Here is a 15,701-nt window from a genome sequence, read left to right as displayed (position 1 = left end):
GCCTCAAGGTGCTTCACACAAGGTCTAACCTTATGAATCCCCAGAGCAGCAGTGGAAAGGAAAAACTCCCTCTGAGGAAGAAACAAATACCACACCCATCTCTGGATGGAGCTAGACCTTAAACAGAGAGGAAAAAACAGAATCAGGCATAAGAAAGAAAAGAAATACAGTATAATTTGCCAGCATTAAACAAGAAAAACAGGATACTAAGGTGATCGCCGGCCACTAGCCCTAAGCTTCACTAAAAGACGGAGAATTTAGGTAAAGTTGAGGCTGCGGCGCACTCCGTTTCCTAATAAAATGAATTAAAACAGTTAAAAGTGCAGAACTATACTATGCCGGTATGCTAGCCATATGAAAGGGAAAATAAGTGTGTCTTAAGTCTGGACTTGAAAGTCTCCACAGAATCTGACTGTTTTATTATTTTATTTTATTATGACACGGGGAGATCATTCCACAGAACAGGGGCACGATAAGAGAAAGCTCTATGACCTGCAGACTTCTTATTCACCCTAGGGACACAAAGTGGACAAAGGGACAGAACCTTAAAATCTGATCTCACTGTGACAGGAAGCCAGTGAAGGGATGCCAAAATGGGTGTAATGTGGTCGAACTTTCTGCTTCGTGTCAAACGTCTGGCTGGCGTTTTCCTGCTTTTAAACACAGATAAAACTGAAGTTATTGTAATTGGCCCCACAAATCTTAGAAACATGGTGTCTAACCAGATCCTTACTCTGGATGGCATTACCCTGACCTCTAGTAATACTGTGAGAAATCTTGGAGTCATTTTTGATCAGGATATGTCCTTCAATGTGCATATTAAACAAATATGTAGGACTTCTTTTTTGCATTTGCGCAATATCTCTAAAATTAGAAAGGTCTTGTCTCAGAGTGATGCTGAAAAAATGCATTTATTTCCTCTAGGCTGGACTATTGTAATTCATTATTATCAGGTTGTCCTAAAAGTTCCCTGAAAAGTCTTCAGTTAATTCAAAATGCTGCAGCTAGAGTACTGACGGGGACTAAAAGGAGAGAGCATATCTCTCCCATATTGGCCTCTCTTCATTGGCTTCCTGTTAATTCTAGAATAGAATTTAAAATTCTTCTTCTTACTTATAAGGTTTTGAATAATCAGGTCCCATCTTATCTTAGGGACCTCATAGTACCATATCACCCCAATAGAGCGCTTCGCTCTCAGACTGCAGGCTTACTTGTAGTTCCTAGGGTTTGTAAGAGTAGAATGGGAGGCAGAGCCTTCAGCTTTCAGGCTCCTCTCCTCTGGAACCAGCTCCCAATTCGGATCAGGGAGACAGACACCCTCTCTACTTTTAAGATTAGGCTTAAAACTTTCCTTTTTGCTAAAGCTTATAGTTAGGGCTGGATCAGGTGACCCTGAACCATCCCTTAGTTATGCTGCTATAGACTTAGACTACTGGGGGGTTCCCATGATGCACTGAGTGTTTCTTTCTCCTTTTGCTCTGTATGCACCACTCTGCATTTAATCATTAGTGATTGATCTCTGCTCCCCTCCACAGCATGTCTTTTTCCTGGTTCTCTCCCTCAGCCCCAACCAGTCCCAGCAGAAGACTGCCCCTCCCTGAGCCTGGTTCTGCTGGAGGTTTCTTCCTGTTAAAAGGGAGTTTTTCCTTCCCACTGTCGCCAAGTGCTTGCTCACAGGGGGTCGTTTTGACCGTTGGGGTTTTTCCATAATTATTGTATGGTTTTGCCTTACAATATAAAACACCTTGGGGCAACTGTTTGTTGTGATTTGGCGCTATATAGATAAAATTGATTTGATTTTGATTTGCAGCATTTTGAACCAATTGGAGAGCCCTAATGCTGGACTGCGGTAAACCAGAAAATAGAACATTGCAGTAGTCCAATCTAGAAGAGATAAACGCAGGGATCATGGATTCTCATCATCAGCCATAGACAGGATGGGACGAATCTTTGCTATATTTCGCAGGTGGAAGAAAGCCGTCCTCATAATATTTCTAATGTGGAGGTCATAGGACAATGTAGGATCAAAAATTACACCAAGGTTCCTCACTTTGTCAGTGTGATGTATGACACACGAGCCTAGGCTAAGCGTTAACTGGTCAAATTGATACCGATGTCTCAGTGGACCAAGAACCATCATTTCAGTCTTATCAGAATTTAAAAGGAGGAAGTTTCTAGACATCCAACTTCTCACTGATGCAAGGCAATCTTATAAGGATTTTATGTGAATGAGATTACCAGCAGTTATCAGCATGTATAACTGAGTATCATCAGCATAGCAGTGAAAGGTAATTCCAAAACACCGAAATATGTGCCCAAGGGGTGCTAGTAGAACCCCAAATTTCATGTCACTAAGGTTAGAGGTAGTGTTACTGTACAAAACACAGTGAGAAGAATTTGTTAATTATGACGTCAACCATGCAAGGGCATTCCCATTAATCCCAAAGTGTTTTTTCCAGCCTATCAAGTAGAATATGATGATCCACGGTGTGAAATGCAGCACTGAGATCTAACAGCACCATAACCATAGTGGTGTCTGAATCCATTGCAAGCAGAAGATCATTCACCACTTTAGTGAGAGCCGTCTCTGTGGAATGATATTTTGTAAAAGCAGACTGCAGTGGTTCAAAGAGATTATTCTCAGTAAGATAGTCCACAAGCTGCCATGACACCACTTTTTCCAGAATTTTAGACCAAAATGATAGATTTGATATCGGCTGATAGTTTTTCAATACACTAGGGTCAAGATTAGGTTTCTTAAGTAATGGTTTAATCACGGCAGATTTGAAACATTTAGGAACAGATCCAGAAGTTAAAGAAAGATGAATAATTGCCAGCACAGTCGGCTCAAGAGTGGGCCACAGGTTCTTAAACAGTTTTGTAGGTATAGGATCAAATAAACAGGTTGTGCTTTTTGTTGAGGTTATGAGTTTTGTCAGCATGCCTTGAGAGATACTCTCAAATTCTGTAAATCTAGGTAATACCTCAGTAATGGCACCCACCTCAGTAGCAGGGTGTAGTGGCTGGGTTGAGGCATGCTGGGATATGTTTAATCTAATGTCTTTTATTTTCTTCTCAAAGTAATCCAGGAAATCTTGTGCTGTAAAAGGAGAGCAAACTACAGGTGGTTGTCCATGAATAAGTGTTGCCACCGTGTCGAACAAGAACTTTGAGTTATGCTTGTTTTTGTTGATCAAATCAGAGTAATAGGTCCGCTTTGTAGCCAGTAATGCATGCTTATAGTCTAAGACAGCATCACACCATGCAAGGTGGAATACTTCTAATTTTGAACTATGCCATTTCCGTTCTAGACCTCTAGCCTTAGGCTTGAGGTCATGCAGGTAATCATTGAACCAAGGTGACTGTGTTTTGGGGGAGCGCGGTTTCAACACAGGTGGCGCAATCATGTTGCGTGCAGTTTTGAGCATTGAGTTTAAACTATCCACAAGACTGTCTACTGATTGGGTATTTGCCAAATGCGAGCTACAGCTCTTTGAAATCAGATTGGATATACCTGTCTTGTGCGCACTCATCTATCGCCCTCCTAAATTTAACAGAGATTTTATGAATGATTTTTCTGACGTGGTGGCAGGTATTGTTCTTAATTGTAACACATTTTTAATTGCTGGGGATTTTAATATTCATGTTTGTTGTCCATCCAAACCCTTGGTCAATGACTTTCTTAATGTTGTGGACTCTTTTAATCTTAAGCAGGCAGTAAATGTCCCGACCCACGACAAGGGTCATACTCTGGACCTTATCTTAGTCAGTGGTCTAAATGTAAACATCATAGAGATCTGTAACGCAGGCATATCGGACCATTTTCCTGTGCTTTTTTCTGTCACGGTGTCCTCCACTATTAGGAAACAATGCGGTCCGGCGCGCCAGCGGCGCACTATCTGCCCCGCTACTGCGCCACTCTTTTCTGCTGCGTTTCATGCTTCTGAAATTACGTCTTATGATTCTAATACAAATATCGATGAGTTGGGTAGCTTGTTCAATACTACGTGTTCAGAGATTCTCAACGTTGTCGCCCCTTTCACTAATCGGCATGCAAAACGCTCAGAGCCATGGCACAGTGATTTTACACGCACACGCAGACGGGAATGCCGCCATGCAGAACGGAAATGGAAGAAAGATCAACTTCAAGTATCACTGGGGATTTTAAGACATTCACTTGTGAATTATCAAGATGCTGTTAAGACCGTAAAATCAGAGTATATGGCAAATATTGTGTCTACAAATCTTCACAAACCCCAGGTTCTTTTTAATGTTTTGAACAAGATTGTTAACCCTATTGATTCAACTGGTGCTGTTCCCTCTGTTTCTTTGTGTGAAAAATTTTGTCAATTTTTCAGTGACAAAATTTCACTCATTCGATCTTCTTTGCCAACTGTCATCGCTGACCCTTGCGTCATTCCTGAGTGCACAGCTGTTTTTAGTCAATTCGAGCCTATTTCTCTTTGATTTATTTTGTTCTTGAATTTAACGATATAATTTTAAATCCTTTTATTGTACAGCACTTTGGGGCAGTGTTGACTGTTTGTAAATGTGCTTTATAAATAAACCTGACCTTGACCTTGACCTTGAAATGTGAAGTTAAGATATCAGGCAGTCTAGCTTTGAGTTCAGTATTTGTTGAGGAGTTGATGCATCGCCATAGTGATATATAAGGTTGTTGTTCCACTAAACACGGCAGCGAAACTGTGAACTTAATAAGTGAGTGATCACAGACCACTGATGTAAGAGGCATGATGTCAATATTTGTGACAGCAATACCATGTGCGAGAACCAAATCCAGGATATTTCCACTAATGTGCGTCGAGTGCCCAATACATTGCCAAAATCCTAATGCATCCACAATTTCCATAAATGATTTGCAGAAGGGATCAGAAGGCTTATTTATATGAATGTTAAAGTCACCAATGATCAGAATGTTATCTGCACTAGTTAACAAGTTAGAGATGAACGCACCAAATTCATCTAAGAATTCAGAATATGGGCCAGGAGGCCTATATACAGTGACAAAGTAATAGCACTGATTTTTATTCTTCTGACCTTGGCAATGCGTAATATCTTGAGCAGAGCGGAGAATCAGATGCTCAAACGAGTTATATTTGTGACCCCCAACAACTACTAAGCTAAACCTAGATTTAGAAATAAGAGCAACACCTCCACCTTGCTTTGCATCATGAGGGACGTGAGTAAATGTATATGCTGGTGGGCAAGCCTCATTTAAGGGGAGGATAGCTGTAGGTTTAAGCCAGGTTGCACAAACCCAGTCATATCTAAGTGATGATCGATAATTAAATCATTAATCAGCAATGATTTTGAGCATAGAGAGCTTATGTTAATGAGACCCAGACTAAGGACCTCAGTGGGGTTGACTGTTGAACTGTTTGGGTTTAGGGATGGTTCCAGTGTAGCATATACTGTATAAGATTCCTAGAAGTAGGTTTAGAATTGAGACACTCCACGTGCGTTGTAGGTAGCAGACACAAAATCTTTGATATTGCTGGCACAACCATCGGGCCATCCTCAATTTCAACATCATCCAGTGTAGTAATGGGTATTAAGCTTGCAAAGCATATCCCTCTATGATTTTTATGGACATGTCTACGGAAGCAGGCCATAGTCTCAACTTGTTGAATTTCCCTCCCTGGCAGATAAACTGCACTATCACCATAGTACATTTTCTGCACTAATTTCCCTGCTAAGCTAATGGATTCCACATCCACATTTGTCATAAGCCTTGCAGGGTCTCTAATCACCTGCTCTGTGGCCTGCTGTAAATTCCTAATGTTACCCTCCCTGTAGAGCTCGATCTATGTTCGCAGACAAGATCACGGTACCTTCCCCAGTAGGGTGGGGGCCATCTGGCATCAGCAAGCCACGGTGGCCCCAGAACGAAAGCCAGGTATCAATAAAGCTAATACCTTGCTGTCTACAAAATTGCGCCACCACCTATTTAACAGTGTCAGCCTGCTAACCACCTCATCAGTACCCTGGGAGGGTAGGGGACCAGAGACTATTAATCGATGCCACACATTTTTCTGGCAAGGTCACAAGTCCTCTCAATGTCCATTTTTGTGACTTCTGAGTGCTTCATCCTGACATCATTGGTACCAACGTGAATAACTATGTGACTATATCTCATGTCATGTTCCTTAGTCTGTCTTCCCTTCTGCAGTGTCAGCACCCTAAGATGGGATGCAATGTCGGGAGCTCTGGCCCCAGGAATACATTTAACATCAGCCGGCATCTGTCACCTTACTTTGCGGTTGATGGAATCCCCTATCACTAAAGTCCGGCGTTTCGGCCTGGAGACAGGAGTGGAAGTCACTCGTGGGCTCAGAGAATTCACATCAGGCAAATTCAAGGGGGAGAACTGATTCACAGTTTGTAGTGGTGGGTGTGATCAGGGTACCACAACCGGGCACCAAGCTCTATGGGGCTTCCTCCACCTAGCCACAGTTCAACAGCCGTCCTCCACAGCCGGTGTTTCTAGGCTGATGCTAATGGGCAGGCTAGCCTGCCCAACACTAACCTCGTCTGGAGTGCCCGTAACATCTAACTCCACTAAGATAAGAAGCTGCTCTAACTCACGGAGACGGCTCTCTAAGAGAGCCACCCTATCTTCCAACATCACGCGGGATTTTGGAGGGTGTGAGATAGTGTACTTTGTGCACTCGGAAATTCAAGAGTATGGCCAAGCAAGCACGAGCTAACTAATAATGAATAAGCTAACCACTCCTAAGGCTCACACAGGATTCACACAGATGTAAATAAATGAATTAAAATTCACAGTAGTTACACTGAAAAAGTAGCAGAAGTATTAGACTTGAGGAACAGTAAAAAAAACCTCCTACGAGTAAACCACTCCTAAGATTAACACAAGAGTAAAGTACTAAGCTAAAATTCGCAACAATTTCTCTAAAAAACAAACAAACAAACAGAAGTATTAAAGAAATGGGAAGGGGGGGTCCAGCTAGCTAACACAAGCTAACCGCTAGCAAAAATGCTAGCCACTCCTAAGATTTACACAGGTGTACAATAACGACCTTAAATTCACAGCAGTTACACTGAAAAACTAACAGAAGTATTAAACAGGTAAAAAAAGAAACAGCTATAAACGTAATGGCGGCGGGGGGGGGGGGGTTCGACCTCGCTAGCGAAAACTAACCGCTAATGAATACTAATTGCTAGTGAATGCTAACCACAAGCGATTCACAACAGGACTGTAGTTAAGATTCAGAGTAGATACACTTAACAACGAGAAGAGTGCTAAACAGAAATTAAAGAAATGTATACAACCGTGTAAAGATTGAAAGAGCGTCACACAACAGCAAACAATTCACTGGAATGATTGATGTCAGTGAAGTCCAGGACACGCGTAGTGATTTGGAAATGTTCGCTTATCCATACTGACTTGTAGGAAAGGTGGTGTGAAAGTGATGCTTGACTGTAAATTAAGCAAAGGGTGCCAAGAACTGTGCCCAGCATACATTTTATATCTATTTTTGATTTCATGTTATAAAAGCATTTTGTTTGTTGTTTTTGTTCAAAAAAGATCACATTTTGCAAACTTATTAATCACAACTCCACCTTACTGATTGCTGTATAGTTCTGTTTTGTGGAAAACTACACCGTTATCACTTTTTGTTTGTTTCTTTTCTTCTCCCCCTCTCCCTTATGCTGTTATCTGGATCCTTGTTTTGTGCTTTCTCAACATGGCCAACTATTTCTCCTTCTTAAGGTATGCGTATGAACTGGAAGCCAGTACAGAGGGTGGGACCAGTGTGAGTGACAGATATGTTATCCAAACACCGGCCTTCTGCCCCACTGGAATCACACCTCCATACAATGTCACTGTATCAGGCCCCCGCTCCATCTTTCTCACTTGGAACCCTCCTGGTGAGTAATAGCATGGATGGATGGATGGAATTTTAATAATTTGCATGTTATAGCCAGTGGTGTGTAAAGTTTTTCTTTCAAGACTTCATTGCACAACACTGACGGTTTATGTGACATCATCAATATTCCAATACACTTCACCACTTTTAAATGTGGAGAGGTTTGCTGTTTAGTAGTGTGGTCTAAATAAACTAAAACATTTTTCTCTATGTGGGAATAAACAACAACAACAACAACAACAAAAAAATTGCAACAAGTTTAATGAGCTAGTATATGAAATACACAAAGTAATACACTGGAGTAATGTAAAGAGTAATCTTGAAGTCAACTTTTGGTTAAAAAAAAAAATAATAAAAAAAAAATAATAATAATAAAAGCTCTATAAATTTTTAAGCTGAAAGTGTTGGGAAGGTGTCGTAACACGGACCCACAACAGGGGGCGCAAATGAACGGACAATGGATAAGAGAAGGAGTAACAATTTAATGTTGCACAAGAACACAACGTAATATAAACAAGAGTGCTGCCAATCATACACAAGAGGACTGCGGGCAGGCTTGAAGATAGGAGACCTCGGATGAACGAAGAGCCGGGGCCCACACCGCTTCTACCACCAACGGCCTGAAGAACACCGAAGCCGCCAAGCCCTGAGTCCCCAGGTGGTCTCTGTCCTCCGTTGTCGGCCCTGGTACTGCTGGCAGACAGAAACAGAAGGTGGTGAGTGTGAATCCTCACACCCAGCAACCTTGATTAATGATTCCTCTTGGAGGGAGAACCTCCACCTCCAATCATACACACGTGCAGCTCCTGTTTACCACTTATCAGTTTTGGGGTGTGAGGCGAAGTCGTCGCAGTCACACCAAACGCCAAAAATCCCAGATAAGGAATACCAACAGGAAAAACAGCTGCAAAACAGATCAGATTATTATTCGCAATAATCACAGCAGAGAAGTTTACCTCGAATCGTAGGAGGATGATTGACGGCTGTCACTCCCAGTGGTTCTGGCGCCCTCTTGTGCTTGAAGCCCGCACTCCAAGCAGGGCGCCATCTGGTGGTGGTGAGCCAGCAGTACCTCCTCTTCAGCAGCCCACACAACAGAAAGTTTACAAAATTTCCATATTAATTTGGGATGTCCTGATACAATTGCAGAGATCCCTACTGGGCCCGATCAAGGCTTTTTTTTTTATTAATTTGTGTCGGTATTATTAAACACGAGTTTCACAGCAATCACTCTGCATGTGTCATTGGTCCATTCTGTAAGCACAGTGTTGATGAGCTGTTCACCACTCTGTTCAGTTCTTTTTGCCAGGACACCAACAGCATTGCTGCACATTTCAGAAACATTTCAAAAGTGTACGAGGTCTGTTAGAAAAGTATCGGACCTTTTTATTTTTTGCAAAAACCATATGGATTTGAATCACGTCATTCGCCTGTGAGCAGGCTTTGTGTGAGCAGTGGTCCACCCCTCTCGTCGGATTTTTATTGCGAATAAATGTCTGAACGATTTGGAGCTTTGCTGCATCAAATTTTTCCAGAAACTGTGAGAGACCTCCAGGTGGACACCATTTGGAAAATTCATATGGCTTTCAGCGACGATTTTATGGGGATTACACAGATTAAGGAGTGCTCCAGCCGGTTTAAAGACCGCCCACAGCGTCTGAGAGCGCAGCGCACTCTGAGCGCCGATTGACAGGCTGAAACCGCGCTGAAACAACCAGATCATTTCCAACGTGAAGGCTTTGTTGATCCGGGACGTCGTCTGACTTCCAAAAAAAAAGGCAGAAGACGTGGACATCAGCACTTTTTCGACACATTCCACTGTTACAGGAGTTTTTTTTTGATGGAAAGAGAAGCGGAGGGATGTGCCACCGTGTCGCTCATGGCGCGGCACAAAACCACCTCCGTGTTGGTCTCACAGGACGGCTTTCAGCTGGTTCAGATGGCTTTCGGTGGCCTTTCAGTCATGTGACTATCCGAGAAATTGTGCATGAGCTGGACATGCCCCAACATGTCCTGTGAGGCTTCATCACGGCATTGCTTTGCGCCATGCGGAAACGTCCTGATGCGCGGAATTCCTCCGCACATCTGTCTCAATGTGCCAAAAAAGTGCTGATGTCCACGTCTTCCGCAATTTCTGTGCTAGTCAGACGACGTCCCGGATCAACACAGCGTCCAATTTAGAAATGAATGGCACATTCCACTGTTACAGGAGTTTTTGTCATGGAAAGAGGAGCTGTAGATTTTAAGAGTTGACATTAATGTAGTTATTCTATCTGGATTAATTTTATTTATAAATCAAAACCATAAGTTAAACCTGCTTTCCTTTTTAAGACCTCTGCCTCACAGCTGGACCACTTTATGCTGTTAAGGTAAATTATGCTTTCCTACAGCGCTGGGCAGGGCACACATAGACAGAAGTGCATACTCACTGGCTGTGTTTGGGTTTGTGATCATCTTTGATTCTATCAGAAGCGTTGGCGGTGTTTAAAATCAAAATTGTTTTGTTAGTAGCTGAGAATGTACCGGAGACAATACTGAAAGTTATTGGTTAGCGGTTAGCTGTAGCTTCCAATAAATTTTTTGGTGGTTTATCAGTTTTGCGTTATAAAAGATAACTTTTCAGTTAGCTGATTAGTGCTTATTGAAGCTAACTTTTTGGTTAGCTATTCCCACTACTGCCAACAATTAATGTAAAATGAAACACTTGATTTAAAACAGCCATCCAAGAAAATTAATTGGACAGAATCATCCTCATTTGATGACCTTACCAAACTTATTAGCATTTATATATTATTATTCATGGGTTGGGCAGCACGGTGACTTTGTGGTTAGCACTGTTGCCTCACAGCAAGAATTTCATGGGTTCAATTCCCACCTGGAGCCTTTCTGTGTGGAGTTTGCATGTTCTACCTGTGTTTGTGTGGGTTTCCTCCAGGTGCTCTGGCTTCCTCCCACATCCAAAGACATGCAGGTTAGGTGGATTGGAAACTTTAAATTGTCCGTAGGTGTGTGTGCGGGTGTGAATGTGTTTGTTTGTCTATATGTGGCCCTGCGACAGATTGGCATCCTGTCCAGGGTGTACCCTGCCTCACACTCTGTGACTGCTGGGATAGGCTCCAGACCCTCATGACACTTAATTGGACTAAGCGGTTGATGCTCTGTGTGCTTCTTACCCTGTGTGCTGCTATACAATGCTGCTGGAACCTCAATTTCCCTGAGAGAGTCTTCCCAAGGGATCAATAAAGTTCTCTGTAATGTAATCTGTCTGCGAAAATACACATCTCTTCAGTCTTGGCTCAAAGATTCAATTATTTACTTATTTCTGCTGGCACGCTGTTTGATAAAGCAGGTGCACAATATGAGAAACATTGTGCACACCACCATAATGACAACATGAATAAAGTTTTTTTTGAATTGTTTTGCAGTTTTGTTAACAATACAAAACTAAGAAATCACATTTACATAAGTATTCACAACCTTTGCTCAAAACTTTGTTGATGTACCTTTGGCAGCCATTACAGCCTCAAGTCTTCTTGAATATGATGCCACAAGCTTGGTGCACCTATCTTTGGGCAGTTTTGCACATTCCTCTTTACAGCACCTCTCAAACTCCATCAGGTTGGATGGGGAGTGCCGGTGCACAGCCATTTTCAGATCTATCCAGAGATTTTCAGAATTTTCCAGAGATTCAGGTTCTGGGCCCTGGCTGGACGACTCAAGGACATTCACAGCTTCACTGTAGGGATGGTGCCTGGTTTCCTCCAAATATGATGCCTGGCATTCACGTCAAAGAGTTCAATCTTTGTCTCATTAGTGCAGAGAATTTTGTTTCTCATGGTCTGAGAGTCCTTCAGATCCCTTTTTACAAACTCTAGGTGGGCTGCCATGTTCCTTTTACTAAGGAGTGGCTTCCGTCTGTCCACTCTACAGGCCTGATTGGTGGACTGTTGCAGAGATGGTTGTCCTTCTGTAAGGGTCTCCTCTCTCCACAGTGGATTGCTGGAGCTCTGACAGACTGACCATCGGGCTCTTGGTCACCTCCGTGACTAAGGCCCTTCTCCCCTGATCACTGAGTTTAGACGGACGGCCAGCCCTAGGAAGAGTCCTAATGGATCCGAACTTCTCCCGTTTATGAATGATGGAGGGCACTGTGCTCATTGGGACTTTCAAAGCAGCGGAAATGTTTCTGTACCCTTCCCCAGATTTGTGCTTCAAGTTCTGTCTCTGAGGTCTACAGACAATTCCTTTGACTTCTTGCTTGGTTTGTGCTCTGACATGCACTGTCAACTGTGGGACCTTATATGTAGACAGGTGTGTGCTGCCTCTCCAAATAATGTGCAATCAACTGAATTTACCCCAGGTGGACTCCAGTTATGCAAGAGAAACATCTCAAGGATGATCAGTGGAAACAGGATACACCTGAGCTCAATTTTGAGCTTCATGGCAAAGGCTGTGAATACTGATGTGCATGTGATTTCTTAGCATTTTTATTTTTAATGGTTGTCTATTCGGCTGCTCCCGTTTTGTGTCCGGGGTCGCCACAGCGGATACAACCAGATCCGCATTGATATTTGGCACAGGTTTTAAGCCGGATGCCCTTCCTGACGCAACTCCAGTGTTACCTGGAGAAACACACACACAGCCGCTGGTGTTCCAAAGAGGTCTCCCATCCAAGTACTAACCAGGTCCCGCACTGCTTAGCTTCTGAGATCTGACGGGATCAGGCTTACACAGAGCAGAATTCTAAAAACAAAACAAAACAAAAAAAAAAACAAACAAACAAAAAAATTTTTTTCACATTGTCATTATGGGGTATTGTATATACAGTTTTGGAGGAAAAATGAATTTCATACATTTTGGAATAAGGCTGTAACATAGCAAAATGTGAAAAAAGTGAAGTGCTATGAATACTTTCCCGATGCACTGTACAGTGCAGTACAAAGGTTTTGGACACTCTAAATTTTAGGAAAAAATTTATTTGAACTTGTATTTGAATTCTGTCTCTCTCTCTCACACACACACACACACACACACACACACACACACACACACACACACACACACACACACACACACACACACACACACACACACACACACTTGCTCAGGTCAACTAAAGAAAAAATTTTAAGTAACTCAAAATTTCTCTTCCAACAAAAATTAATTAAAGAAAAATGTTATAAAAAGTCATGAAATAAACTACTACAATTTCCCTGCACACACATAGGTGTACTGCTTTGTAAGAAATACCAGGTCTCAGATAGAAACAGGGAGGGATCATATAAAAAAAGCTTGTAGCTGTTTTCCATTCACCCTCTGGCCTCTCGGGGCCGGGACTCACACAGATTCACGCATGCACTCCTATCCACAGGCATACACGTACATACGCTCAGGACTGAGATGCATGCTTATAGGGCAGTGATTGTCTGCCCTAACCCATCTATCAGTGACTATTAGACTCTCATTAGGCTTATTTCCTATTTCAGAAACCGCTTATATGGCCAACTAGTGAAGACACTTCACTTTCTCGTATGTGTTCGTGCGTGCATCTTTATACATGCATATTTGTGTGTGAGGTAAGTGTGTTGATGTGCACATCATTGTGGAGATATTTCCATAGGCAGGTCAATTCTATTGTCATTACAGGTTGATTGTAAAGGTGAGGAAATATTGGCTGGGTCTTCACGCTTGGTTAACTTCCAGAGCCTAGAGGCTGGAGTATTTTCAACCTGTGTGTGTGTGTGTGTGTGTGTGTGTGTGTGTGTGTGTGTGTGTGTGTGTGTGTGTGTGTGTGTGTGTGTGTGTGTGTGTGTGTGTGTGTGTGTGTGTGTGTGTTTGTTTGTTTGTTTTTATGGCTGCCACACCACTGACCTATTAAAGGAAAACTAAGTAACTTTGGTCAGTTTTTTTGTTATTTTGTCTGTTTTTCGGGTCGCATTCTTCTCTACAGAGCTCCCCCTACAGCTTGGGAGTACATATGTCACAAAACTGTCATTAAAAACTCAGTGCCGCCAGTCCTCGCATTTATTTTTACGCAATCCGTGGAACCATGTCAACAAAGCAACAGTCCACAGAAATACACAGAAATTCTCTCTCTCTCTTTTTCTCTCTCTCTCTCTCTTTCTCTTTCACACATCTCTTTCTCACTGTCTCTCTCACTGCCAGGTTTTCTTGTTCTCTCTGCTCCCCCTTGTTCTTTCTCTCTCTGCCTCTCTTTCTCTCTCTGCTCCCCCTTTCTCATCCTCTCTGTCTCCACCTCTATCTCTTTCTCTCTGTCTCTCCGCCTCCCTCACATGAGCAATATCTTCGTCCACCTCTCTTTCTCTCTCTGCGAGGACGTGCAGTGAACACCGATGCACGAACAGTGAGGAAATATGACGTCAATGCAGTCAAATGCAGCTACAGATCCAGATGCAGCCAACTAAGAACTCATCTATAGAAGTTTGATGTCATACTATGGATGACTAGTAATGATGGCACAGATATGTAACTATAAAAATTCTTCAAAAACATTTCAGCAACTGGAAAAGGTGACATGACTGTTGTCGAGTTAGTGCTCACTTTTCTGCTCTGGACTTTTACCATATTCTCAGGATAAACCACTATGGATTACAAAAAGAAAAAAAACTGATGGTACATTTAGATGTTATAAGATGTTCAACAGGATGTGTACTTTATAAAATGGGTGCAATGCACCTCTTAAAAAGTAAGTCCCTTCGACTGCTCCCTTGGTTGCACTTGAGGTTGCCACAGCAAATCCGAGGTGGATCTGCATGTTGATTTGGCACAAGGTTTAGCCTGGATGCCCTTTCTGACACAACTACAAATTACATGGTGAAGTATGGTAGGGGTAGGTTTGAACCGGTAACTTTCTGCACTGAAACTAAGTGCACTAACCACTTGGCTCCTAACACACACACACACACACACACACACACACACACACACACACACACACATATATATATATATATATATATATACACACAGTGGGGAAAATAAGTATTTGACCCCCTGTCAGCTTTGCAGATGTTTCCCACCTACAAAGACAGAGCTTAACAATTGGTACAGAAACATTTGTCTGCCATTACAGAGGTCAGACGTTTCCTGTAGTACTTGACCAAGTTTTCACACACTGCAATAGGGATTTTGGTCCACTCCTCCATACAGATATTCTCCAAATCTTTCAGGTTTGGAGTTTCAGCTCCCTCCAAAGATTTTCTATTGAGTTCAGGTCTGGAAACTGGCCAGGCCACTCCAAGACCTTGAAATGCTTCTTACGGAGCCCCTCCTTAGTTGCCCTGGCTGTGTGTTTGGGGTCATTGTCATGCTGGAAGACCCAGCCATGACCCATCTTCAATGCTCTTACTGAGGGAAGGATGTTGTTTGCCAAAATCTCGCAATACATGACCCCATCCATCCTCCCTTCAATACGGTGCAGTCGTCCTGTCCCCTTTGCAGAAGAGCACCCCCAGAGTATGATGTTTCCACCCCCATGCTTCACGGTTGGAATGGTTTTCTTGGGGTTGTTGTTATCCTCTAAACATGGTAAGTGGAGTTCATTCCAAAAAGCTCTATTTTGGTCTCATCTGACCACATGACCTTCTCCCATGCCTCCTCTGGATCATCCAGATGGTCACTGGTGAACTTCAAATGGGCCTGGACATGTGCTGGCTTGAGCAGGGGGACCTTGCTGCCCTGCAGGATTTTAAACCATGACAGCATCATGTGTTACTAATGTAATCTTTATGACTGTGGTCCCAGCTCTCTTCAGGTCATTGACCAGGT

General features: G+C 42.7%; 1 protein-coding gene across 1 annotated transcript in view; it reads left to right on the top strand.

The window, feature by feature from the left end:
* ush2a (Usher syndrome 2A (autosomal recessive, mild)) overlaps positions 1-15,701 on the top strand; it is a 1,147,097-nt gene that overhangs the window by 930,464 nt on the left and 200,932 nt on the right. The window contains 1 exon segment of the mRNA XM_034188044.1: positions 7,757-7,914. Coding sequence (XP_034043935.1) covers positions 7,757-7,914 — 158 coding nt within the window.

The sequence above is a fragment of the Thalassophryne amazonica genome, chromosome 2, assembly GCF_902500255.1.
Source record: "Thalassophryne amazonica chromosome 2, fThaAma1.1, whole genome shotgun sequence".
In the NCBI taxonomy this organism is placed as follows: domain Eukaryota; kingdom Metazoa; phylum Chordata; class Actinopteri; order Batrachoidiformes; family Batrachoididae; genus Thalassophryne; species Thalassophryne amazonica.
Note: the sequence above shows the minus strand (reverse complement) of the source record. Positions and strands in the feature narration are given on the sequence as shown.